Genomic DNA, 25,706 nt, shown 5'->3' with positions numbered 1-25,706 from the left:
TCGCGACATCGCTCGCGGGCAAACGGCATGCCCGCTCATGTGGCATTCTAAAGGCGGCGACAAAGTCCAAGCCACGAAGGCGTTTCGTCAACAAGACTACAATCTCAGCCTCAACCTCCACCCCAGCCTCTATCTCCAAACTCAAGGCTTCCACTGCAATTCCCCATTCCATAGGACATGGAGAGCAAGCCCACTCCACCACGTCCGACACTCCGAACCAGTCAGCGGACATATCGGTTCGTCTCGAACCGATGGGGGTTCCGTCGGCTACCATCCAAATCGAAGTCCGGGGCCCGCTTCAACTACCTCGCAATACCGCGACGACTCCGAGGAATAATGTCATGGGCACTCTGGGAGAGTATCTACGGTACTATCGTAAAATCTGTCCAGGACTTTAGGTACGCTGCCTCTTTGGGTTTAGGGGGCTCGTCGAACCGCCTCTGACTTAGCGCTATCTCTGCGCCATCGTTTCTCAGCTGCCCATCCCCCGTCGACCCCACCTCGTTCTAGTCATTTTCCTACATAAATGCGCCGTCCTCCCTACCGCTCCCACACCCTTCTTTTCCAGATCTATCACCACTTCCTGGCCTAACTGGAACCGCCGGCTTCAACCCCGCTTTTCGAAGGCATTATGGGACCCTCCAGAGCCAACCGTCGGTACAATAGTCGGCTTCGCCTTTGGATACGAATGTCTTGTTCGGAGCCAGCCCACGCATTTCCCTTTCCCCGATTTCTCTCACGATACCGCTGCTCCTTTAGCACGGACTCGAGGGGAGGCGCTTGACGAATGCTGAAATGGCCTGGGTGGCCGCAAATACTCACTCTCTTACTGACTACCTTTTTGACCACGCACGGCACCCTCAACGCTGGAGCTGTCCTCCCCTTCGGCAACACGATCAGCGCAATCTGGCCTGGTTTACCGGTTCTCCTTGATACAGGGCAATTCCACGTCGGGCTTGCGTTTTGTCCCTCAGATATCCGGCTGCTCTGCCACGCCACGGTCCACCGCTGTGGTCCATTCACGTATTATCAACATATCCGATCTTCTCTACCCTGGATTCTGGAGGCGCAATGTTATATGAACTGGCCGCAACTGAACATATGACCTCCATCCGGATTCATGTTGGGCCACGTCGGGCTCCAATTACTAAAATTAATGCATGCCGCATCCTGCCGCACCCCCTTATCGCCAGCGACAGTACGTCTCATGAGTCGCAATCAAACCACGGTCCACGGCGAAACGGAAATAAAGGCTGTGTATTGTGCGAAGTCTCCAGCTGCCCCTTTGGAAGGCGCCTCGCTCGTCATTGCGGCAGTCGTGAGACCTGTCCATTATACGACGTGGCTGCCCTTCCAATAAAAAAATCAGTGGATATGACTGGATCCTGCAAGATTCCGCTCTATCCGGATGCTGCGCGTATCTGGATCGCCAGAATATTCGGATGAAGAAGCTGCCTGAATCAGGATGGTTATATCAGTACCCTATCCACGACTCTTCGAGCGGACTCCGCTCCAGATTCGAAGTGAATCCTCTCAGTACAACTGTCAATGAGCACTTCTTTCTAGCGCTAGGCCGTTCTAGATTACAGACACTCAGATGGTAGTAGCCAGCAATGCGACCCGAAGATTGCATGACACGGCACCCAGCTTGCGCCACTGTCGACTACCCAACTCTTCCTACATGAGGTACAACGTCTCGATGACGCGGCTCCTTATTCGGTGATTAAGCGAAGATATGAATGGGCGGTGCACAGTCACCGATCCATGTCTTTAGCCCATTTACACCGCATAGAGAGATCTTGTCTCTTCGACAATTCGGCTGGCGAATTTGCTGATGATGTATTCCTTCACGGAGTGTCATGTGATGACCAGGCTCCACCCGCGTCTTCTTATCTAAGCCCCTTTTCAGGAGGGATTTCTGTGAGAAGTCCTGCGTCACGAATAGAACTTTGTTTGAGCTGCGCTGCTCGTGAATCTGGCACGGCGCTTCATCCCACGGGAATACCAGCGTTTCGTTTATGCGGCGTGGGATTTTGGTACTCGCCCTTTATCCTCGGATACCACAGCCTTTGCCGTAAGCCGTGTCCCTGGGACGATGGTGGAATGGTAACTGGAGTGATAGGTGCACAGAAAGACTCAGAGGAACTAAGTTCGAATCTGTGCAAAGTCACTAGTTACAGGAAATCTTCTGTCACACCGCCCAGGGATGCCCCCCGGAACACTTTTCCACAAGCCCTCACGACGACTCCTCAATTGACCAAAAACAAATACAGTCAACCTTTGCTATAACGATTGAATCTGTACAGGTGAATCCAATCGGAATAACGCGGATATCGCTAAAACGAATTTTATTAGCAGCATTGATTGAGAATCCGTGCAGGGTTTCTTATCGCTATAACGCGAATATCGCTGTAGCGGTAATCGTTATAGCGGTGTTTGACTGTACAACGGACATTTTCGGCAACAGACATTTTCCAAAAACGAAAAAACCAAAGCGGAGTGAGGGATAATAACCCCAACGGACAAAAAGGGCTCAGCCAGCCCAAAAATCAACCAAGAGATAACTTGCGACGGGGAGCAATATTGCTGTATTGCTCCACCACGCCGCGGAAGCACCGACCAAGAAGGAGAGCCACGAAGGCAAAAACGAAAGGACAATTACTACCACAAAGGAGGAGGTGGGGTTTTACGTACCCATAGCCCTGGCAATGGGGAAACTTTTACCCGCGACATACTAAATAGTCAAATGTCCGTGTTCATAGACCATAACGGGAACCGGATAGCACGTTAAATTGAATTATTATTATTATTTGCCGTAAGCCGTAATTCGCCAGCAACTCAATTCAGCTGCCAGATCCGGGGTCATCAACGCGAAATTCTGTGCGCCCAAACACGGGAAAGGGATTGCAAGTGCTCGGAGAATGTCCCAAGGTCGGGCACTGCTGCATAATGATTCTCCCAACTCGTCTACAAACAGCTATAGATCATACACAGTTGCATGTTCCAAAGTCAAAACTCGCGAACGAGTTTCGGCCTCTACCATCTTCGCTGCTGCCTCGGTTTCCACGCGGAATGGTTTGATTGGAGCCTTATCGTGCAGACACCATATAATTTTTTCCGGCTCACCCAGCCACTTGATGATGTTCGTCGCACACTGTGCAGCTGAGCCATCAAAAGGCCGGCCATTGATATTGCCGCGCCCAGCGATGCCCATAACAAGAATGTCGGGTTGTGGTTCGAGCTCTTTCAGGATACCCGAATATCCGCCTAGATGTGACATATATAATAGTGTCTTTTCGCCGAGAAAAAAGTTATACATCATTTGGCCTCCGTCAAAGTTAGAGAACTTGTTTCTCTCATCCGCTATGTATTCGACAAATGGCCTGAAATCTGGAGGCATTTGAGCACGGGCGCTCAGAGGAGCTTTCGCAGCAGCCAGCAAGCCATATCGCATCCCCATAGTAATGTCGATTGTGCCAGCATATGGATCAGAGCCGCCAATGTACTCAGTTGCTGTGTCGATGAAATCGAGATGTTGACCTGGCGGCCCAGGCATGAGGCAGTGAAGACTGGGGTATACATGCACCGACAGTGAAGCTTTGGATACATCTGGCCTAGGCGGACCTGGGGGCCCGCGACTTCTTGGAAACTCCCTGAACTGCGATCGCACTTCGTCCCTGATAGACTTTGAGAAAAGAGGTATCCTTTCTCCGCCGGCAACGGGCAGAAGCTGTTCTTCTGGTACGCCAGCCGCACGCATGACACTCACGGCCTCGCCGTTTCCAACTATAGTTGCGCCGGTCTTTTTCGCTAGGCGATCAGCGCCAGGGAGACTGCAAAGAGTCAGTTCAGGGCGTCTTGCGTCAGTTCATAATTCATACTGATCGAAATGCGCATGGCTGATAAAGATGTAATCGCATTCATCAATATCGTCAATGGAGGCATATGTTGGTATGTTTGACGGCCTCTCCAACCACGTGTCAAGAAAGATTGTCAAGCCTTTAGCTCTAAGTCGAAAAGTGGTGGCGCCTTGGTTTCATCAGCAATGACGGCGATATAATCAACCCATATCAGCCATACCAAACCATTCGATTGTTTGCTTTTCGACCATTTTTTCCGAACCTGGGGGACGGACTGATGTCTATCTTCTCGAATGGTGAGCAGGATGCAACAATTTGTTCGTGTGAAGCCGACCGTCCAGGAGTTAAGAGCTCAAGATAGCGCACGAGCGCATGACATATAACTAGTAGAAGCGGTAGGGTGCTCCACTCTTGCTTGTGACAATTAACCCCAGCTAATGCAGAGTGCACAGTAAACACCAGCACGTCGGATTTTGGTGGCGTATGAACGCGAGCAATAAAGATCATACTCCCCGCCAGATATCGGCTGTGCGGGGACAGTGAGTATGCCCACAATGCCGACTTCGATATCCGACCTCGCCCCAATTCAAGGCCATCTCTTCTCGGAAATCAACCCTGGCCTATTGCCTGAGACAATGTGGATCTTGGATAGAGTAATTTGTGCTTAATCGACCGGCTCATTGCCTCCGTATGGCACCAAGTTAAGTGAGGTACGGATGATAGCTGATCGCTATGATATGAAGCGCCACAAATATTGCCCTTTTTCTATCCTTTGGCCCATAGGAATACAGAGGTGAACCTTGTGTCAGGTTAGAAGAACGTCATTAACACCTTGTACATAAACATGATATGTACCCCGCAAAGGCCGATCGCTCAGTGCTGCGGACTTGGGTCATAGAGAACATCGCATATAACTCTCGTTGGTATTTTGGCTCATTCATTCTCTTTTACCGTGGTGGACAACTTTGACTTGCCGTTACAATGGACCCCGAGAAAGAACCCAGTGTGGTCCACCAAGAGGAAAGAACTGCATCGGCAGGAAGAGATATGACCACGCGAGGCGATAGGGAGGAAGTTGCTGATGGCACTATCAACCTCTATGACTCCACGGGAACCATCCAGTTGATTCCAGTTCCATCATCGGATCCCAATGGTACTACAGCGCGGAGATACCACGATAGAATTTCAGCGACCACCATGCTGACAAAGTCTTCAGATCCATTGAGAATCCCAGAGAGGCGCAAGTGGGCGGTTCTATTCACGATTTGCCTTTGTAAGAGTATCATCATCTCTTGGGGCGCCTTTCTAATAGTCTCAGTTGCTGCTGCTGGATTGACAGCTGTGCAATCTATTGCAGCCATCTTACCAACCGTTAGTCTCTATTATCAAGACTTAGATCCGAACATGATGTCCATGGGTTCCGCTGGCATGCCGCCAGGTGGTCTTCCTCCTAATGGTCTGCCCCCTGGTGGTCTGCCTCCTGGTGTTCTGCCATCGGATGGTCTTCCTCCGAGCGGTCTACCCCCTGGTGGCATTCCGCCCAGTGGTGCACTCATTCGCCGCGAGACTCATTACGAAGGCATATCCTTTCCATCTGTGCCTGGAAAGCCGAGTCAACAGACCATTAGTCAGCTTGGGACACTTCCATCGCTATTTGTTGGCCTGGGCGGAATATTGTCGATCCTCGGGGCACAATTAACTGGTACAAGGTTGATGATGGTCCTCGATGCGGCTATCGTAGTCGTATGCCTGTGCTGGGCAGCAGCATCCAATGGCAAAGATCACGGACTCTACTCTCATATTGGAGCACGTTGTGTACTAGGTCTCGGTGTGGGAGCAGTCGAGTCACTGGCGCCGCTCATTATTCAAGACATCAACTACGTTCACAATCGTAATTCTAAACTCGCCGTCCTATGGTCCACCGGTGGGATTGTTGGGACAGGACTTGGTATTGCGTCCACGTATATCGTTTCCGCTCTATCTTGGAGGTGGTATTACTGGATTCTGGCTTTCATCGGAGCCACTGCATTAGTGTTGATAGGCCTTGTTATACCCGAGACTAGCTGGGCTCGAACGGAAGCCGACCTTGGTGAGTTACTGCAATTTATCGGCATATTCCGAAGAGCTAACATATCCAGCGGGCCTATCTCCTAAAGGAACGGATGGCTTCGTTGAGCCTGTACGTCCGAGCGGTCGGGATCGGTCCTACCTCTACAGCCTTCGACTTACTTCGAGCGAAACTGGCGCCCAGAAAATGTGGGAGACTTGCACGGACCTTCTCCGGTGTGCTCTCTTCCCGAACATCATATGGGTAGGCGCTCCTTTCGGCTTTGTACATGTACTTATCTAACAACATCGTAAGCTTGTATGCCTAAATGCATGCTTCATTGGCGTGGTTCTGTCGTCTGGTCTTGTCCTAGGCAATGTTCTTGTCATCAACTATGGCTGGAGTCCGGATAAAATTGGGCTGTCCACTATCCCCCTTGCTGTTTCTAGCTTGGTCGCGATCCCTGTTATAGGTTTTGGTGGGGATAGGGTTATCCAATTCCTAGCCAAGAGGAATAACGGGGTACACGAGGTCAGTACTTAACCTAGCCAGTTGGTCTAAATACTCCATGCTGACATTTTTAACGACAGCCCGAGCATCAACTTCCAAACTTGATCCTCCCCGTCATTTGTGGCGCTGTTGGCACGCTCATCTTCGGAATATCATGCAGTCACGCTGATCGATTCCATTGGGCTGTTCCGCTAGTCATGACAGGGGTCCAGCAGTTCGGATTCATAGCAGCTAACGTAATATCTACCACGTACGGTATCGAGTGCTTTCCAGACTTGGCTGGTCCAATAGTTATTGCCGTCGGTGCTTACCGTAACATCGTCGGGTTTGGTATCAGTTATGGCGTTGTCGACTTTGTCACCAGAGCTGGGTTCGATGGATGTTTTGGTACATATGCTGGTATTATGAGCCTTTTGGGCCTCCTTGGAATTCCATTCTATATCAAAGGCAAAGCTCTTCGCCAGTCGATGAGCACTTGGCGGTTTCGGCGCTCGCGAGGTGCGAGATTTGAATCAGGTCATGGGCAAACCAGGCGCTAGTTATGTCCTCGGTGAGACGGTTTGATCGCAGAAGTTACGAGAACCACTTTCATTTACTGCAAAGCTAAAGAAGAAGAGCTATCTACGACGCGTGCGCGATGTCGAAGACTTCGACAGTTGACTTAGTCACGTGACTACCATTCAGGAGACAAGCCACAGGCCTGGAACCATAACACTCGGAGATAATTGTAATAATAGCTTGCGCAAACATTCAAGAACTCTCTAGAGAGTTCCATCGAGTTTCATTTTCATATAACACGATATTAGTCAACTTGGTTTCCACTTCAATATAATGTTAGCGAAATGCTGCTATCGTAATGACCGCCTACCAAGGCAGCAGAATATCGGTCCAGTATTACCGTCTATATACGTACATATATTTCGCGATTCTTCCTATATTAATACTTGTTGAGATTGGAAACTAGACATCTAATTCAGTCAGATCAGTGGGCTTAAAGACTTTATGCACAAGGAAAAAAGGGATAAAGAAAATAACTAGAGGAAGACGAAAGAATAATAAGTTAGTTAGTTCCCCAAGTGGGCTAGCCGATGTTGGCCCGAACGGGTGCAGGAATCAATCAATCAATCAATAGTTAACTAAGTTATCTGAATATTATAATTAAATATATATACCGGGTTATCTGCATCTACACTCTATTCTCTTGTCTCTTCTTTAAAGATGGGAGTGTCCTTCCGTTTTACTCCACTGCGGCGAGCTCTTTGTTGCTTCCTACACACCACCCCACACAACCGAGGCACTATTTTGGAGCATGTTTCATGCTGGTTTCCAGCAGCGGATACAAATGTGTATGTTTCTTCTTCACAAAGAGGCGTGAAAATATATCTTTGTTCAATCTTTCTGAGCCATGGCGCCTCTCAAGGTAATAGTCATTGGTGGCGGTCTTTCAGGATCTCTTATTGCGAACGGCCTTATCAATCACAGCAAAGCCCCGATAGATGTCGTGGTTTATGAACGCGACGAGTACGACGCCAATCGAGGGGGATATCAAATCCGGTTAGGTGCTGCTGCTTTAACTGGCTTTCGAGCATGCCTTACTAAGGAGCAGTACAATTCTGTGCTTCAGCGTTTCGGAAGATCGGGAGGTGTCGTGCCATCCGCACCTGTGTTCTATGACTCGCAGCTCAGTCTCGTTCTCGACCTCCGCAAGTATTCGGCGTACACGAAGTCAGCCCCTATCAATCGAGCACTTCTCCGAGACTTGTTGCAACAGCTGTTGAGAGAAAGAAACATCCTACAGTACGGCAAAAAGTTTGTTCGCTACGAGGCCCTCGATAGCGTTACGCAAGGTCTATCGGGAGTTAGGGCACACTTTGCGGACGGAACGACGGATGATGCGGATATTCTCATTGCAGCTGATGGCAACCGGAGCAGCTCCAATACACAGATCGGAGCGTCAAATCTTGTCGAGTTGACTGATAGACAAGGCTTTCTATCGAAAGGAGCCCTGCCGCCGTCGTTGTTGAGCACCCTGCCCCAGCAATTGATCGAATCTGGGAGCATTGCATGCGCTTCCAAAGGCGTTATGGCATTCATGTCCGGTACGAATATACCTCACACTTACCCAAGCCCCTTAATCTGTTGCCAGCGTCTTACTGACTGCGTAGTCTATATGCCTGACAAACAAGTGAACATGGATGACCGGGGGAACGACACTGACACCTTGAAGAAGCAGTCAATTTACAATGAAGAAGAAGCCTCTATCATGGTAGGGTTCAACTGGGCATCTACACCAGACATCCCCAACCTAGAGGCAGTCGTGGATAGAAAGTCTCTGATGCTCGAAAAAGTCAAAAATTGGCATCCAGGTTTCACCGATATCGTTAACGTCGTGAGCGAAGACGACATCTACATTGTCAAACCCCGTGTGTCCACTCCTATCTCTCTAGGGTGGAGAAAGAAAGCTAAAGCTGCTTCACCGGGAAATTTCGAGGTCGGGCATCCTCAAGTGTGGCTGCTTGGTGATGCAATCCATCCAATGCTACCATCTCGTGGCATGGGTGCAAATCAGGCTTTACATGACTGCGCAGATGCTCTGGAGCCCCTTTTACAATTGGCAGAACTTAAATCGACTAGAGCACTAGAATATGAGGACTATGAGAGGGCTGTCACAGATTACGAGGATAAGATGGTTCCCCGTGCTTTCGAGTGGGTTAAAAAAAGCGGAGGGACATCTCAAAGTGTAAGTAGCAGAGCTTCATCTGTGATGAATTTGCTGACTTCATATAGTTCCCAGACACAGACTCAGTCTGCGGGAAGCTATTTCTGTACTTTATGGCGGCGGCATTGAATGTTGGAGGTGCATTCACCACGATATCAAAAGCAGTGGGCTGGTCCAAGGAGTATGATGCACCCGAGCTTCGCTGAGGACGACTGTTAGTCACTCACATAATATAGTTAGTTATAACTTAGTTAACAACAACCACTAGTTAACTTAACGTTATAGTATGAATATGCGCGCACAAGCAAACTGTAATCCCCGGCTCTACATGAATTATCCGATAAGGTACCCAGTAGGTCGCTCTGCTGTGTGCTTCACTGAGTAGCCAATTCAATAACATTGTACCTTCTCCACTCAATCCAAAATAATCTGCATATATGTAATATACTATGAAATCGTACAGCTTGAGCACGCTACCTGGTACAAAGCTAAATTCGTCCATTGCGGCACCTAACGAGAGCAGGTAGGTCGTAGCGTTCCGATCCGATGGGTTTCCGTCGCCAATGTTGGCAACTGAGGTAAGGTCGCGAGACTATTGATGTCTATGCAGCTAACTGTTCAACTCTTGGATCGAATCATGGAAGTTTGATGAATCTGTAATAGCAAGCCTTTAGCTCAAGTAGTGCTTCCGATCCTACACTAGTCTATTGGGTGACCATCTTGTTCTTGATGAAACCTATACCCGAGATAGCACACTCGACCACGTCGCCATTCCTTAGCCAAACAGGGGGTGATGTTTTGAAGGCTGCAACTCCTGCTGGAGTACCAGTCATAATCAGGGCTCCTGCTGGAATTGTGGTTCCCTGAGATAAGAATGATATAATCTTCGCAACGCTGAAAATCATATTACATGTAGAACCATCTTGCACAACCTCTCCGTTAACCCTAGTTACGAGAGCCAGATTTTGAGGATCCGGGACGAGACGAGCCGAGACGATTGCTGGACCAAATGGCAGGAAACCATCGCACGACTTCGCAAACGAAAACTGACCACCACTACGCTCCTGTTGCTGCCATTCCCGGGATGACACGTCATTGCCAACAGTATAGCCCAAGATATAGTCAATGGCGTCACTCTCAGCGACATCTTTTGCATCTCGTGCCATCACAACGCAAAGCTCATTTTCGTAGTCCAGGCTCTTACAGTGTTGTGGAACCACAACATCAGAGAAAGGTCCATTCACGGTGAGTTTCGGCTTGTAGAATAGGACTGGATAGCTGGGTATAGGGCGGTTCTATTGCCAGAGGTTACCAGACATTCAGTTGTTGGGTGTTGGGAACAAGAGCCTTACGCATTCTTTTGCATGATCTAGGTAGTTGAGGCCTATGCAAAGGATCGAATCGGGTTGATAAGGCGGCAAAAGCTTGGTACAGTGAGAAAACTGGTCATTGTGTAATTGCTTTGGGAACCTACAGCTGCAATCCTTTCGACCCGGTCAGTTCTTGCAAGGCTGAAGAGCGAAATTCCTTCCCAGACTTTGGCGTGACTGAAGTCATCTGTCGGCTCTCCAAAATGGATATTGCCTGCTAAATCCGTGAAACGAACTAGCTTTGACCAACTTGCCATCGCGTAGGTTTGAACAAGAGCAAGATTTTGTTCAGAGTGATTTCCGAAACTAGAATGTGATTGATGACTGCCAGTATGGGTCGAAGCTGGAAAGGAGCACCGAGCAGTGAAGAGCAGTTAGTAAACAATGTGCCACCCCACCACTTCCGATAGGCCGGCCCCACGCTTCCGATCCTGATTTGCTCATGGCTTACCATATTCCTACATTAGTATCTAGCCATTAGGGTCTAGTTCAAAAGGTTTGTTTTAGCTAGCATTTCTCAGTCTGATTATTTCCCTCTACTTCGGCTTAAATATAACTGATTTTTCATTCAAGATCCACAAGAATGGACAAGATCGGTGAGATTGATATTATTCTGAAAGAGTCCCCCTCAACTACTCAAGGCCATGCCCTCTATCTGGGGTTCAAACAAGAGACTGAACTCCTTACAAAGGGTTCTATTCTGAAAGATGGAGCATTGGCGCTGCCTTGCGATATCCTCTGGGAAAAGGATGTCGAGTTGAGGCTTCGAGACGGGACCACGATATACACAGACGTCTTTCGGCCACCCAATGGCGGCAAAATAATTCCTGCGATCATATCGAGTGCTGGTTTTGGAAAGCAGGGTGGCTTGAACCGCATGGGGACCGACCGCGCTCCGTGGCGCAATGGAATCCCTCAAAAGACTGTCAGTTCATTGGAGAAGTTCGAAGCCCTAGATCCGGCATACTGGTGTTTGCATGGCTATGCTTTGGTTCACCCAGGTAAGTTGCTATCCTACTCAAACAGATCAGATTCGTATTAAGTCTCAAGTAAAGATACCCGGGGTACGTGGATGTCCGAAGGTGATGTATACATCAATTCCACATTAGACGGCAAGGATGGATACGACATTGTTGAATGGATTGCTGAGCAGCCGTGGTCCAATAAGCGGTTAGTAATGACAATTCCATCATATTTAACAAAGAACTTACGACATGTCAGAGTGACTATGGCTGGCAACTCATATCTCGCACAAACCCAGTGGTGGGTCGGTGCGGAATCGCCTCCTCATCTGACCTGTCTGGCTCCGTGGGAAGGATGGAATGATTTGTACAATGACACCGTCCAACGTGGTGGCATTCCAGATGCGGAGTTTCAACAAAATCTTCTGGATAATTGCTTTGTAGGGTTAGGTCGCACGGAAGACGTGTCCGCAATGACTGCGAAGTACCCAACTTGGAACGATTATTGGGAAGACCGTCGAGCTAAGGTGGAAAACATTAAGATACCACTGTACGTTGTTGCAAGCTGGACTAATATGTTGCACACACGGGGTACATTCCGCGGATGGTCCGAATCGAGTAGCCCGAAGAAGTGGTTGAGGGTTCACAATAGTCATGAATGGCCGGGTAGATCCGCATGCTCTAACCAAGTTTAGCTTGACGCTAACGATCTTAGATCTGTACTACCCTCAAAATGTTGAAGATCTTCGAAAGTTCTACGACCACTTCATGAAGGACAAATCCAACGGCTGGGAATTTACACCCAAGGTCCGCTTGTCCATCCTCAACCCAGGGAATCAGGACATTGTCAATCGGCCGGAGCTTGAATTTCCTCTCACGAGGCAACAATCAATACCTCTCTACCTGAATGCATCGACATCCTGTCTGGAATGGGGGAATAAACCAACGAACCCGGATACAGTTAACCTAGACAGCAGGAAGGACATTGCCAAGTTTACTTACACCTTTCCCTGCAAGGCTGAGCTGACAGGTTATTTCAAACTGAAGCTTTGGGTCCAGGCCATCGGAAACGACGACATTGATCTTTTCACGAAGTTCTCGAAGTTGGACGCCAATGGCGGCCTTGTTGAAACTGAGTGTGTTGATGTTGGATATCTCCAAGATAATCCCGAGGTTGCCAAGGAGAAACTTCGAGAGATGCATGCAGCAGGAGATCCGCGTGTAAATGTATTCTTCTCTGAAGGTGCACATGGTCGCCTCCGGGTCAGCCATAGGGAACTGGACATCGAGCGATCAACGCCGCACCAGCCCCACTACACTCATCGCAATATCCAAACCTTAAAGAGCGAGGGTGAGATTGTGCCAGTGGAGATAGAAATGTGGCCACATGGAATGATCTGGGAGCGAGGCGAGAAAATGCAACTCTCGGTTGCTGGCTTCAACCTGCGACCTGAGTTGTTACCCTGGGTGGATGCTCCCAAAACACTGAACAACGGCAGAATCTTAATTCATGCTGGCGGCGAATATGACAGCCTTTTACTTGTACCATTCATTCCTCAGGGCTGATAAAGTCAAGCAGTAGGTGGCATTTTGGTCCAGGCTCAAAGGCATAGGGCAGTTACAGCAGTTGGATAGCAAAAGGGTATTGGCATATTCAATGTACGCAAGAAATTGCATTCCGTTTTTGCCAGTACAGATTTTTAAGGTTCAAGAACAAAGTTCTTATAGGATTGTTTATCTATCTCGTTACTTTGCAGCTTGGGCTGCTTCCATTTGTCGATTCAATTCTCCGGCATCAATGTCGCTGATTTCGACACCGTTCCACTCATTTAGTCTCTTCGCAGCCTTCAATATAGCCTTGGCTGCAGCCACTGAAAGCCCGAGGCCCAATGCACCTGTCATATGCGACCTCGCTTGCCTTGTCGCTCCGCTTGAGGCAATGGACGCGGCAAGAATCAACTGCGACTGGTGGGCTTCGAAAATGCCTCTATTCGTCGTCTCTGCAAGCGAATAGCCGAACACGACCCCCCAAGTCGTTAATGTAAAGTCTGCAAAACAGTTCTGGAGCATGGCTTGCACTTCGGAATTCTGCACATTTGCGTAGGTGCGCTGTTGAAGCTCCTGGCCCATGGCGATGTGTGCATCGCTCAACGGAGGCTGGGCGCGACCGTACGCAATTGAAAGCAGGTTATACTTTTCTAGGACATTTACCATGCCCAAACAGGCCGGGACACACCATGGAATGCCAATGAATGGCCAGCATATCATGACCACGGCCCTGAACTGCTCAAAGCACACCTTTGATTTCTCGATATCTTGGTGAATGGTCTGGAGTGCGGCATCAAGCAATCGTGGCACGAAATCCGCTCGATGCGCCCCAATAGCGCAAGATGACTGATACAGGATGTAATCAGCACAATTTCAATGGATGTCTCGTGGCTTGTCAAGAACATACCAGGACCGCGTCGGCTATTAGCGCTAGGTCTGGTGCCTCCGATAGCATATCTTCTTTCAACGAATTGACGAATGCATCATCATACTGCGGTGCACCTGGCCGGTTATTGGTAGTGACGTACTTGGAGTCGAAATCGGACATGGTGCTGGATGTACTTGGAGGTGGGAGCTGCTTTCAGTGCTATTTCGATTTTCGAATCGCCTGAAGAGCAACGTATCAGTACTCTACCAGTCTACCAGTCATACAAATACCTGTGTAGAGTCAATGCTAGCATCCCATCGGAAATGAACGGATAGCTGCTTCGCTCGTTCTCGTTCTTGATTGCCGACATGGCTCGCCGTTGTCGGCTCTGTGGGGGTTTGATCAAACCTTGAAGCCGGTACAACCTACGACTTGCGGCGCAGCGGGGGCCGACCTCCCCCAGACAACCGGAAATGGCCAACATGCTAATCATGACACCTCATACCTGTTTCTGAGGCAGTTTCTCAAAGGGATCCTCTGGCCTACCCTTGTCATCTATAATTCGGCTATGATTCCCGGCATCAAGGCCCTTCGGATTGTGACTGTCTTGTGGTTCCAATAGCGTTGCTAAAATTGCTCTAATCTGTTCCGTACACAACTCTCATTTTCCCAAATCTGGCTCAAAGCGGACCAGTTGCGAAGCAACGCAACCAGGCGAGCATAGTTTACTACACCACTGCATCTGGTACACGCGCGAAGTCCGCTGTGCACGCAGCTACTTGTTATCAAAAGATGAAGGATGAAAGTGTTGATACACGCCCAACGGGCAAATACCGTGCTTACTTACCTGACCTGACGAGCGGAAAATTCGAAGCGTTGCCGCATCATGACGCTCATACGTGGGCAGACGAGTTCTACAAGAACCCCTTTGCGAAGAAGCTTACTGAGACGTGGCTGAAATTATGGGAAGAACCCTACAAAGGCCTGACTTCTGACGGTATAAGTTACCCGAGTTCCATGTGTTCGCGCTAAGCAAAGCGGCTAACACCCTATTGAAGGAAACCTCGTCCCAAACTTGTACGAATATGAAGATCAAGGTGTCCAATCGGAGACCATTGTCACGGCTGCGGAGCAAGCTCTTACGTTGTGCACCCCCGCTGAGTCAAAGGCATTGACATATCCTGTCAATGCTCGACAGTGGAGGAGCTGGTCGAATCCAGAGATATATATCTCGAAGTACGGGCTTCGTTTGGACGAAGTTTCGGAGCAGCTTAGCGATGCAATCCTTGGAATTATCAAAGCTACCTTGTCACCTGCGGGATATGCCAAGCTAGTTAACGCGATGCGAGCCAACCACTTCCTCGGACAACTGACCCATGGTCCAAAAGTACTTAATCAACGATCTTACAACTTTATCCTTTTCGGAGAGCCATCCGCCGATAAAGCTTGGGGATGGAACTTCTGGGGCCACCATGTTTGCATGTGTGTTTATCTGGACCGACGTTGGATGATGGCTGCACCCGTCTTCATAGGGGCGGAACCCAACGAGATTGATGAGGGTATATGGGAGGGCACTACCATGATGCGTCCAGAAGAGCAGCTTGGGCTTGCTCTGATGCAGAGTCTTCCTGATTCCCTAAAGCGCACAGCGCAAGTGTACAAAGATCCACGCATGGAAGGTTGTGAGCCAGGGCGTTGGAACGAAGCTGATCAGCGCCACTTATGCGGTGCCTTCCAGGACAACCGCATTGTTCCATATGAGGGTATCCGGCTAACAGCGATGTCTGAGTCACAGATCTCGCTCGTGTTCTCTATCTTGCGCGAAATGCTCATCTACCTACCCGATACGGTTTGGGAGAAGAGAAAAGAGCAGATACAAAAACATCTCCAGGACACATGGTTTAGCTGGGTCGGAGGCTACGGTGATGAGGATCCTTTTTACTACCGAATTCAGAGTCCGGTAGTAGTTGTCGAGTTTGACCACCACTCTGGAGTTTTCTTGAATAACAAGAATCCGGAAAAGTATCACATTCACTCCATCCAAAGAGCTCCCAATGCTGGCGACTACGGCAACGCGTTGCGACCACGCGAAGCTAGACTGACGTAATTTTTGGGTGAGCAGTAAAGAGGTGACGCTCTATAACCCTATTTTACATCAGGGGGCCCGGAAACCAGATTGAAAGTGTGTTATTTTATGTTCGAGATATAGAACTGTTTAGAAGCATCATCGCGTTCAAATTCAAATGCTCAGACTGTCTGGTTGATAAGCATATGATGGCCAATAGGGATTGCGTGCTCAAATTTTCTGGTGATATTTCAAGGGGATAGTCCACTATCTATGTCTCCGATGACCTAAGTTAGGGAACGCTACCTATTGTAGAAAAGCTGATTGAGATAGCGTGGTGATATTCCGTACTCCGTACCATATAGGGCGTTCATTTCTCGGTCCGCCTTTGCCCTTGCCGAATGACGTCCTTCCACGCCACTCTACCGACGGTGCTCTCCCGGCACGCACCTACCGGGCGCTTTTACCCCTAGCCAAGCGGCCCGCCGCGCTGCCTCGAAGCTCCGCTCTTGCTCTCTGCCCCGTTTTGCCGAAGCTAGCCCAGTCGCTGGTGCCGCGAAGGCGGAAGGCTAAAGGTAGCCCGCGAGAGTGCACAAGCCAACAGGGGTTTATATAGTAATTCCTCGCCCTTGTCATCGAATGCATGTTACCGCCCTGCGATACCTCCAAACAAGAAATCATGGCCTACTTTGATCCACTTCCCACGCGGGATGAAAGGCTCTTCAGCAAATCGCCACTGTCTACACCTGTGCTGGTGGTGGGACTGGGTCCTGTTGGATTGGTCACTGCACTACTGCTGGCGAGACAAGGAATCAATAGTACCATTGTTGAACGGCATGCCCTTCGACTTGGGCAGCCTAAGGCACATGCTATCAACGCGCGATCACTCGAGATATTACGGCAGGCTGGCATTGACCTGGACGAATTGAGACAGAAGGGCGTTCCTGTGGAGGAAGGCGATCGTGTCAGGTTTTTAACACACCTAACGGGAGATGAAATAGGGTGTTTGCCCTATGAGAGGCAAGATAAAGCCGTGGAGGAATTGACTCCGGAACCTCTTTTCAATCTTTCACAGCCGATTCTGGAGCAAGCACTGCAAGAAGAGGTCCTTGGAACTGGCCGCGTTACGATTCATCGATCTCACGATTGGCAAAGCTATGAATACGACGCAGAAAGACAGATTGTGAGGTCCAGAATCAAGCAACGAGGGCATAACGAGGTGTTGGAAGTGGAGTCGAAGTTTGTCGTTGGAGCAGATGGCACGAATTCCACTGTTAGGTCACGAATCCCTGGAGTCCAGCTGGAGGCGATCGACGACGATAGAGGTCTGATGAACTACGTTTCCGTACATTGCACGATGGACCTCTCTTCATATACCAATGGACGAGTGGCTCAGTTGTACTTCTTTTGTTCGCCAGATACGAGGCATGGCGGTTTCATCGGATACAAAAATCCGGAATGGGTATATGCTCGGCCAGTTCCTGATATAACTCAGGAACCTTTGGGCTACTTTACCGTCGAGAGGTGCAAAAAAGAGATTAAAACTGCCATCGGTCCGGGCGTTCTGAGCGATATCAAGATTCATTCTGTGCAAATCTGGTCAACGTGGCCGAGAACGGCGAGCTCCTACTCTGATAGTCATCAACGAATTTTCCTAGCGGGAGACGCAGCGCACACATTTCCACCGATGGGAGGGCTCGGAGTCAACACCGGCATTGCCGACGCACATAACCTCGTCTGGAAGATGAGATTTGTTTTGGATGGCTTGACAGCTACTCCTCAACGTCTTCTTAAAACTTACACCACCGAACGGAGACCCGTCGCGGTGGCCAACTCTATTCAATCTGCCGTAAACGAACAACATATGCGGCAGCTGGATGCGGTGGTTCTGGAGACGGTCTCAAATATGTCAGCGGCATTACCCGAGCTTATGCTCCAATCTCAGGTCAAGAACGATATCACCACGGCGATTGAGCGGAATCGAGATCATTTTGACAGTCTTGGTCTTCAATTGGGATACGTATACAATGATGTCGAGGCTTCGAAGTCTCCGCAAGAGCTTCTTCGCAAAGATTGCTCCCTATACGAACCGAGTTTCGAGTGTGGTGCACGATTACCCCACGCGTGGCTGCTTCAGATCGATGGCGTTGGAAGGAAGGCGTCAACGCTTGACTTAGTATCCGAAAGGAAACTGACGCTTTTTGCAGTTAAATTCCACTCCTCTTGGATTGAAGATCTGAAGGATCTTGTGGTAGTTGTCGATGTGAAGGAGCGGCGAATTCCTGCGGCTTGGATAAGGGCCGCACATTTGTCTCCATCGGCGGCGCTCTTAGTGAGACCAGATCAACACATCATGGGATTCATTGGATCGAAAGAGGACCTTGTAGAGTGCTTGAGTCTCTGCGTCTAAAAATTTGTATCAATAGATTTGCTTGCCGCAAGAGAAAATCCTTTCCCGAAGTTGCTTGAACCAGTGACAAGTGCGATAGGACCCTGCCGAGTCCCAAACATGTCACTTCAATACGGCATCAACTCGACTTTACTATTTAAGACGACTCATTGAGTCATTTCATGAATTGCCAGTTATCATTTTATCTGTCTACTCTCTCTCTATCATGGGCCCAACTTGGTTTATGTATCTGGTTCAGCTACTACCAGAGCTTTTGATAAGCTAGGAAGCTGTCACGAGAAGGAAGGAGGATTGGGGACTTCGAGGTTGATAGACCTGAAAGCTTGAACCATAGATGATGTAGAATCAAGAAGGCTGGCGATATGCTGATCTGGACGTACGAGCACTGCCCGATTCCTTTGCGTGGTAAAAAGCATATCGAGCCAGTCGGTATTGTTGGTGGTAAAATGACTACCGAGAATCTTGATTTGTACCAATTCTCGTACATTTGCGGAAAGTCGGGACTCTAGCTCATGGGCAAGCACGAGGTCGGGGCATAGTAGAGTGAGGTCCGAATAGCCCACAAGGTCCAGGGATGAAGCATCAACCTTTCCACCAAATTCGACCCAAGCATGAGGCAATCGGGCTCCAGGAACTGCTTTTTGAACAAATTTGGAAACATTCTGGTCCGTCGGTCGCGGCAGCTTGTTGTAAATCATGCCAAGTTGCAGATCAAGCGAGTCAAAGTGGTCGGCATTGTGCTGGATCGCTTCTCGAACTTTGTACTGAAAGTCTTCATTCTCCCATTCTTGGCTACCATGGCCGCGTTCGCTCGCCGGATTGATAGTCTGTCCTAAAACATCCATTTTGGCTTCATTGACGGTGCTTTGACGTGCGTTCGCAACTGCTACTGTTATGCGCTCTTCGTCATATGAGTCCATCAGGATATCCAAAGCATGGCCGTTCATGACCATCAGAAGCTTCCATACCAGGTTATGGACATCGCCGAAGCCTGTGTTTTGACCCAGTCCACCGGTTGGAGAGAATGTGTGCGCCGAGTCGCCAGCAAGGAACGCATTTTTGACCAGGGAGGAGCGGTAGGACTCCACGATGCGAGGCGTGGTGGACCAGATAGTGATGCTCAAGATCTCAAACTCAACGTCTTTTCCTAGAGCTGCCTGAATGTGGCGGGAACACTCTTCTTCAGTGAATGTCGAAGGCTGAACTTTTTCGGGATTGAACCTGTAGACGAGCACCCAGTCAACCGCACCATAGCGGATAAATGTTCTCAAGCCATCGGGCTGCATTATAAAGAAGAGAATACCGGAGCGCCCACCCGACAGGTCGGCTTTGAAATGAGTAGTGACATAGTCCGTTGTTTTGCACTCGACATCGGGAAGAGGGTTGAGCTTGAACTTCAAAACTTCTCGTGCGGTAGAGCGCGATCCATCGCAAGCAATAATGTAGCGTGATTGGACTTCAAAAGACTTGTCCGTTTGTCGGTCGTACAAGGTTGAAATTACATCGCCGTTTGCGATGCTTCGAGCCGCCCTCCACTCGACTGGCTTTTGAATTATGACATACGGGGACTCGAGAGCTTCCGAAAGCAGGTACTCTTCCAGACTGGGCTGATCAATGTTGAACAGCGGCTCAGGGGTAACATCCTTGACGTCGTCCAACTGTCGCTCGTACGGAAGATTACCGAACTCCCACCCGTAAAAGGAAGAAACAAAGCGGACCAAGTCGACATCTTGTGGATGAAGTCCGGCACGACGTAAACAAGGAACGTCCAGGCCGGTCTGACGAAAAATCTCCAACGAACGTGGATTTATAGCATGGGCTTTGGGTTGACCCCTTCTTGTTACGTGTTTGTCGATAATCAAGGTTTGAACTCCGCGCTGTCCCAGAAGATATGCTGCAAAAAGGCCAACTGGACCGCATCCTATAACGAGGACATCGAAAGAGGGAATATAAGGATCCATTTGGATGGAAGCAGTCGTGATGAGCGGCAAATGACAGCTGCTCTGAAGGTTAATTTTCCTCGCCTGAGATCTGAATCGTACTACGCACCTCCTGCTGTATTTCAGCCTCACGGTGCCACACCTAGTACTTAACTCGAACTGACCGCTTATTTGCTCATGCTTTTTACTCTGCTCCACCGTGAGCCAACAATGGAATCGCCCATGCATGAGACCCCCGTTCTTCCGTAGCACAAACCGGGTCCGCTCCCCGCACTTCCGTAGCCCAGACTCACTCACTCACTAGGTCTACGTCCCACTCCGCGAGAATAAGGGACCGCCTCTCAAAGAGAAAGAGTGCACTCTCAAATATGCGCCAAATCATCCCACTAGCCTAGCTACTACGGGATATTTTCTGGCCTTTCCCATGTACATTTAGTCGAATTCCTCGAGCTGCCACATCTCCACCACTGCAACAATTAGCAAGGCATAAAATTGTATGCTACTTTTTCAACATGGCACAATCAAAGCCAACTGGCGATGAGCAAGCGGAATTTGAAGCGCGGTATGTTTCGGCGAATATCAGACCCGGGGCACCTGGTTTTTCATCGGAATTGGTGACGTCGCTAAGGAAGCGTCTGCTCTCATTTGGAGAGGACGAATGGAAGTATTACAGCTATGCTGTCTTGGTACGTTTTCACCAAAGACAAGACAACCTGCGGTGATATGCATCCCACTGACAAGGAGATATAGGCCGCGGTCTTTGTCGGCACGCATAGAGGAGACTGTGCGTCCAAGCTTTTTGAAGAAGCAATTGAAGGTACGACAGATATTGAAGAAATCAAGGCGATATTCTACAAAATAAGAGAATGTATCACGGTTATCTGGCCATTCGTTGGCATTCCATGGACAGTACCTGCGGGCCTGGGCATTGTAAATGTCCTCCAGCGAAGAAATATTGAATTTATTGGGGCTCAGAAAGTGCGGTATGTTGAAACGAAAGGCTAGGAGCCGGACTATCGTTCAACGATTCCCTGGAAAAGTGTTAATTCAATTAGGGGCGACTTGGATGCGGGGGTACATCTAGAAGAAGGAAAAGCCATGATTGCTAGGACATACGAAAAGGTCAACAATCCTGAAGTGCGGGAACTGCTTTCGATCGGGTTTCCTGAGATGAGGCTGGCTACAAACACAGTGGTATGGGGCTACAGCGTTGCAGGCGCAAATAAATCGGGTGTGCTCGCCGAACATCAAACGCAGCTATTAATTGCAACAGCTATTACTGCGAGTGGCTCCACCAGACAAGCAAGAAGCCATCTTAAAGCTAGCCTTGCAATGGGAAACGGAGAGGGTGTTGTGACCGAGGTGGCCAAAATCTGTACTGAGGTTGCGGAGTGGGCAGGCAATCCACTTCCTCACCCTCTAGACGTTGGTGCTCTATCAAATCAACTGAAGGCTTAACTAGTTAGTGGAACGAAACAAGCCTTAGTCTCATTAGACTTTAGTACTATTGTAAGGGCAATGACCGCTCGCGCTTGGACGATCAGGGTTAGGTCTTTTCATTCAATGCTGTTTGCACCTTTGCAGTCTTATCTAGAATCTGTCACACTGAGCACTATTCATACAATGAAATGGGAAGCATTACATCCGCACCCTATCATGTAACATAGAAATCCTACCCCTGGTTAGTTCGTTTATGAATTAGTGATTAAAATGACTTTGCTTTTAGCCCACTGTAAAGAGTAACGTATTCCACAAGCGAGTGGCCCGTACAAGCGAGTGGCCCAGCTCATTTTACTAGTAAATTCGACAAAATTCGACATCAATATCTCAACAACCACTGGGTAATATAGTCTGAAAACTTAGAATTAGGTTTTCCTATCGATTTCTAGCTTATTATTAGAATCTTAGAGCTTTATCTTTTATAGTTATAAAGATATAGAGATTTGGTCTCTAAATCTTGCCAAGAAGTAGGTATCTCTATACCTGTAAAAGCTAGGGTTTTAAGATTTCAATAGTAAGCTAGAAATGGCTAGGAAAACCTAATTCTAAGTTTTCAGACTATATTATCCAGTGGTTGTTGAGATATTGATATCGAATTTTATCGAATTTACTAGTAAAATGGGGTGGGCCGCTCGCCTGTATGGGCCGCTCGCTTGTGGAATACGTTAACTAATTAGTTATACATTGATAGTTAGTTGCTTGGCTTAGTGTAGGCCCCTGCGTGAGCCTCCGTGATTGCCCGGTCTGTGCCTCCCTTACCACCTGCAAGCCCCCGAACAGTCCCCCTCATCGCCTGTTCTACAGATGCCCTCATAGCCTGCATCTCCGTGACTAGTAGCCCTGCTGTCTGTATTTTTCTAGGTCCATGCCCGCATATATGTTCTACCCGTTCGGAATATGATGGTTTTCGGGTGCCTAGATCTGCAAAGGTATTTGTTGGGATTGGAATATCTGGTCATTTTTTATAAGAGGAAATATTAAATTGGGCAATCCTCGATCATTTTAGTGACGAATACTGTATGGCCACATAAAGAACTTGTAATGGCCTATTGAAGGATAGGATTGCTCAGTGTTATTTAAGGTTCTTGAAGTGTTAAAGTCCAGTTTTATTTTCCCAATCATCCTCATTCGATGGCTTTCAGCCTCGACATTGCTACCTGTAATTAGTGTTCGAAATTAAAGGTTCTAGCCCAATTAACACAGAAGTTCACCTCCTAGGTGCTTTTTAAACCATTTTGAGTAGGTTATTATTCAACACTTGCTGATTAAATCACAATAAATGGCGTCAAGTTTCATTATTCTCATATTTCAAGTTGTGAATCTGAGATTTTCCCGTTAGTTGCAACGCCTTCGTTACCAGATCGATGTTATCAACAGATTTCCAGCACCAACATGGCTAACTTAGTGTTGCATCCTTCTCTCTTCTTTCCTCCATCTCCTAGGCTATCCCAATCGGTTACATCCGACCCTGATTTACAATTCTACATTGATCCTGCCAGAGTCCACAGTCTCGACGTTTGTGCCCTCCTCCCAGTCCATCATGCTCAAGGGACCTCTCTTGACCATAATGGTCATAACCTCGTAAAGCACATCCGCAGCAGCCATGGTGGTCAGCTCTGCGTTTGTGTCATACGCGGGCGCTACCTCGACGATATCCGCACCGATGAGGTTGATGCCCTCCAAACCCCGGACGATGGTCCTTAACTCCCTCGTGCTCCAGCCCCCGGTTTCCGGGGTACCCGTGGCCGGGGCGAAAGCGGGATCGAGGGTGTCGATGTCGATGCTCAGATAAACCGGGTTCTTGGTGCCAACGCGCTCGCGGATCTTCTGGATGATGCCTTCGGTGCCGATCTTATCGATCTCGCGAGCCTCGACGATCTGGAAACCACAGTAGCCATCGTTTTCGTAATCGGACGGGCCAGAGAGTGTGGTTCGGATACCAGCGTGGATATTGGAGTCATTACGGAGAAGACCCTCCTGAGCGGCGTGGAAGAAGTAAGTACCATGGTTGATGGAGGCTTGAGACGAGGGTGCTCCACCGAAGACAGTTGGCTTCCACGTGTCGCTATTTTAAGCGCTCGGTCAGCCACAATGCAATCACATCCGGATTCAATTAGCAGGTCACTTACAGATGGCTGTCGAAGTGAATAACGCTAACAGGACCGTACTCCTTGTTGATGCTCCTCAGCAGGGGCAAAGTGATAGTATGGTCACCACCCAGGGTGATCACACGAGGAAGAGTCTTTCCATGCTTGGATGGTCCCATCTCGTTCGCATGTGTAGCTGGAGCGCGGGAGAGGATAGAGTGATGGCCCTCTTCAATCTGCTTGAGCGCATATGCGTTGTCGTACCTTCGCCAACACTGTCAGTCGATACGCTACAAGGATCATGGCCATATATCCTGGTCTAACAAGTGAACTTACGAGGTCACAGGAATGTCTCCGCAATCCAAAACCTTGGCCCAGCTGTTGAATGGGTTGGCTTCCATTGGGACATTGTAGCCTCCGCTAAACCCGAGTTTTCGTGAGCCTTCATATTCAAACATTTGTAAGCAACTTCCTCGAGCGTCCAAACGTACTAAAGATTGAGGCGCCGAGAACCTTGCCTGATTCCAGATGGGCCAAAGCGAGCACCAGGACGGTACGAAGTGCCAGTGTCGAAGGGAGCGCCTGGCTACATTAGCTTATTACCCGAAGCTTTGGGAGGGTAGTGGTACCGATGAATGCTATGTCGTACTTGGCCCTGTCGGTATTCAGGCAGGGTTGGTAGTCGAGGCGGCCGAAAGTTGAGATTCCAGAGAAGACTGAATCTGCCTATTGTTCATCACGTTAGAGCCACCGCCTACCAAGACTTCCAGCTCGCCGAGTCTAGGGTATGTCTGGCTACCTATACTCCCCAACGCCAGTCTACAGAAGCCTCATGGGAGAAATTTATCACCAGGGGGCTGTCCGCGATCATCGTTTGGTGTTGGACTTAGGTGCGGCAATGCGCCCACTGCCCCGCGCCACTGGGTTTTATTCACGTACCTGTTTGCCGCCATCACCCGGCAAGGTATTATACCACAAACCCTTGTGCGGTCCCTCCATTGGAAGTTCATGATCATCACCGTGGCCATGAGCAGCAGCAAAAGCAATCAAGCTCCCAGCGACTGCGAAAACCTTCATGATTGCTCAAAGTTCTGTTCGGAAAGAAAACGGAGCGGTTCAGTAAGACTCAGAAGAGATTGATATGGCGACGGTATCTGCGCAATCAATTGGAACAATCAAATATTTCAATAGATAGTGAGATTCTCATAAGTAGGAATGAAGAAGGAGGAAAGCAAGACAGCGAAAGCGAAGTGTCGACAACCTGTGGGTCCTAGATCAGCGCATGTGCTTACTACGTATGAGGGGCATTCCCAGCCAGTACTGGAGAGATCGAATTGTCTGGATCTTGTGTCTCGCCGGCTACGGCATGGCATGACTCTGATCACTCTGATGGCTTGCCGCAATCATCGTAGCGTTTCCTGTTATGTAAAATCGCTGCTGTAGCTCCTTCGGACCATGCTCGGCGAAGTTCTACTGACACCATTCAAAAGAACTCTCCGCAGTAGTCTTGTTGACGGCCGCGTTCTCTAGGTTACCAGATCCGAGCTTTTCTCTTTTGAATCGGAGCCGAGCGCATTAGGCATGAGTATGGCGACTCAGACCGGGTATTTCAATTGCCACAGCCTGACTCCGAACGTTCAATCTTTTCCGAGTGTCGATAGCATTCAAACGGTGCGATATCGGGGGGGGGGGTAGGAGAGGGCGAAGTTGACACGCAGCGGAGATGCGTCTTCACATTGTTTTATCCGACCACGATGCAGGCAGATACGGATTCACCTTACACTGCTGACTGCAGTCCACTTACCACGAGTACCAACCCG

The 25,706-nt window shown here is 49.0% G+C and overlaps 12 protein-coding genes across 12 annotated transcripts; 7 read left to right on the top strand and 5 right to left on the bottom strand.

Annotated features, from left to right (window-relative positions):
* The first annotated feature begins 1,605 nt into the window (after positions 1-1,605).
* P152DRAFT_343039 (uncharacterized protein) lies at positions 1,606-2,659 on the top strand. The gene is made up of 2 exons (XM_033675344.1): positions 1,606-2,306; positions 2,359-2,659. Exon 1 carries the CDS (start codon positions 1,765-1,767, stop codon positions 2,287-2,289), a length of 525 nt encoding a protein of 174 aa, XP_033534199.1. The 5' UTR covers positions 1,606-1,764; the 3' UTR covers positions 2,290-2,306; positions 2,359-2,659.
* Positions 2,660-2,829: 170 nt separating this feature from the next.
* On the bottom strand, positions 2,830-4,237 carry P152DRAFT_507417 (Metallo-hydrolase/oxidoreductase). Its single transcript, XM_033682533.1, has 3 exons — positions 4,081-4,237; positions 3,882-4,029; positions 2,830-3,833 (listed from the first exon to the last, which is right to left on the bottom strand). The coding sequence occupies exons 1-3, from the start codon at positions 4,109-4,111 to the stop codon at positions 2,978-2,980; spliced, it is 1,035 nt and encodes a 344-aa protein (XP_033534198.1). The 5' UTR covers positions 4,112-4,237; the 3' UTR covers positions 2,830-2,977.
* A 604-nt stretch (positions 4,238-4,841) lies between these two features.
* Positions 4,842-6,450, top strand: P152DRAFT_473720 (MFS general substrate transporter; the record flags this gene model as incomplete). Its single annotated transcript, XM_033681269.1, has 5 exons — positions 4,842-5,013; positions 5,077-5,133; positions 5,179-5,949; positions 5,999-6,171; positions 6,223-6,450. The coding sequence occupies 5 exons, from the start codon at positions 4,842-4,844 to the stop codon at positions 6,448-6,450; spliced, it is 1,401 nt and encodes a 466-aa protein (XP_033534197.1).
* A 1,140-nt stretch (positions 6,451-7,590) lies between these two features.
* P152DRAFT_482058 (FAD/NAD(P)-binding domain-containing protein) lies at positions 7,591-9,398 on the top strand. The gene is made up of 3 exons (XM_033681863.1): positions 7,591-8,516; positions 8,583-9,157; positions 9,205-9,398. Exons 1-3 carry the CDS (start codon positions 7,823-7,825, stop codon positions 9,340-9,342), a joined length of 1,407 nt encoding a protein of 468 aa, XP_033534196.1. The 5' UTR covers positions 7,591-7,822; the 3' UTR covers positions 9,343-9,398.
* A 286-nt stretch (positions 9,399-9,684) lies between these two features.
* On the bottom strand, positions 9,685-10,837 carry P152DRAFT_435818 (Fumarylacetoacetase-like protein). The gene is made up of 3 exons (XM_033677539.1): positions 10,611-10,837; positions 10,489-10,560; positions 9,685-10,431 (listed from the first exon to the last, which is right to left on the bottom strand). Exons 1-3 carry the CDS (start codon positions 10,761-10,763, stop codon positions 9,841-9,843), a joined length of 816 nt encoding a protein of 271 aa, XP_033534195.1. The 5' UTR covers positions 10,764-10,837; the 3' UTR covers positions 9,685-9,840.
* A 252-nt stretch (positions 10,838-11,089) lies between these two features.
* On the top strand, positions 11,090-13,034 carry P152DRAFT_507413 (hydrolase CocE/NonD family protein; the record flags this gene model as incomplete). The annotated part of the gene is made up of 4 exons (XM_033682532.1): positions 11,090-11,507; positions 11,562-11,676; positions 11,728-12,134; positions 12,184-13,034. The coding sequence occupies 4 exons, from the start codon at positions 11,090-11,092 to the stop codon at positions 13,032-13,034; spliced, it is 1,791 nt and encodes a 596-aa protein (XP_033534194.1).
* Positions 13,035-13,156: 122 nt separating this feature from the next.
* Positions 13,157-14,141, bottom strand: P152DRAFT_458395 (uncharacterized protein). The gene is made up of 2 exons (XM_033679452.1): positions 13,924-14,141; positions 13,157-13,862 (listed from the first exon to the last, which is right to left on the bottom strand). Exons 1-2 carry the CDS (start codon positions 14,062-14,064, stop codon positions 13,215-13,217), a joined length of 789 nt encoding a protein of 262 aa, XP_033534193.1. The 5' UTR covers positions 14,065-14,141; the 3' UTR covers positions 13,157-13,214.
* Positions 14,142-14,431: 290 nt separating this feature from the next.
* P152DRAFT_435813 (uncharacterized protein) lies at positions 14,432-16,142 on the top strand. The gene is made up of 2 exons (XM_033677538.1): positions 14,432-14,881; positions 14,943-16,142. The coding sequence occupies exons 1-2, from the start codon at positions 14,677-14,679 to the stop codon at positions 15,989-15,991; spliced, it is 1,254 nt and encodes a 417-aa protein (XP_033534192.1). The 5' UTR covers positions 14,432-14,676; the 3' UTR covers positions 15,992-16,142.
* Positions 16,143-16,628: 486 nt separating this feature from the next.
* On the top strand, positions 16,629-18,359 carry P152DRAFT_473715 (uncharacterized protein; the record flags this gene model as incomplete). Its single annotated transcript, XM_033681268.1, has 1 exon — positions 16,629-18,359. The coding sequence occupies one exon, from the start codon at positions 16,629-16,631 to the stop codon at positions 18,357-18,359; it is 1,731 nt and encodes a 576-aa protein (XP_033534191.1).
* A 102-nt stretch (positions 18,360-18,461) lies between these two features.
* On the bottom strand, positions 18,462-19,706 carry P152DRAFT_458393 (uncharacterized protein). The gene has a single exon (XM_033679451.1). The coding sequence runs from the start codon at positions 19,643-19,645 to the stop codon at positions 18,632-18,634; it is 1,014 nt and encodes a 337-aa protein (XP_033534190.1). The 5' UTR covers positions 19,646-19,706; the 3' UTR covers positions 18,462-18,631.
* A 924-nt stretch (positions 19,707-20,630) lies between these two features.
* On the top strand, positions 20,631-21,900 carry P152DRAFT_482052 (uncharacterized protein). The gene is made up of 3 exons (XM_033681862.1): positions 20,631-20,985; positions 21,050-21,282; positions 21,355-21,900. Exons 1-3 carry the CDS (start codon positions 20,812-20,814, stop codon positions 21,755-21,757), a joined length of 810 nt encoding a protein of 269 aa, XP_033534189.1. The 5' UTR covers positions 20,631-20,811; the 3' UTR covers positions 21,758-21,900.
* A 1,218-nt stretch (positions 21,901-23,118) lies between these two features.
* Positions 23,119-25,244, bottom strand: P152DRAFT_458391 (Arginase/deacetylase). Its single transcript, XM_033679450.1, has 6 exons — positions 24,826-25,244; positions 24,516-24,612; positions 24,378-24,468; positions 24,223-24,306; positions 23,929-24,150; positions 23,119-23,864 (listed from the first exon to the last, which is right to left on the bottom strand). The coding sequence occupies exons 1-6, from the start codon at positions 24,883-24,885 to the stop codon at positions 23,273-23,275; spliced, it is 1,146 nt and encodes a 381-aa protein (XP_033534188.1). The 5' UTR covers positions 24,886-25,244; the 3' UTR covers positions 23,119-23,272.
* Positions 25,245-25,706: the final 462 nt, after the last annotated feature.

This window comes from Eremomyces bilateralis (assembly GCF_010015585.1).
Source record: "Eremomyces bilateralis CBS 781.70 unplaced genomic scaffold P152scaffold_9, whole genome shotgun sequence".
NCBI classification, from domain to species: domain Eukaryota; kingdom Fungi; phylum Ascomycota; class Dothideomycetes; order Eremomycetales; family Eremomycetaceae; genus Eremomyces; species Eremomyces bilateralis.
The sequence above is the reverse complement of the archived record's forward strand: the minus strand, read 5'-3'. Positions and strand labels throughout refer to the sequence as shown.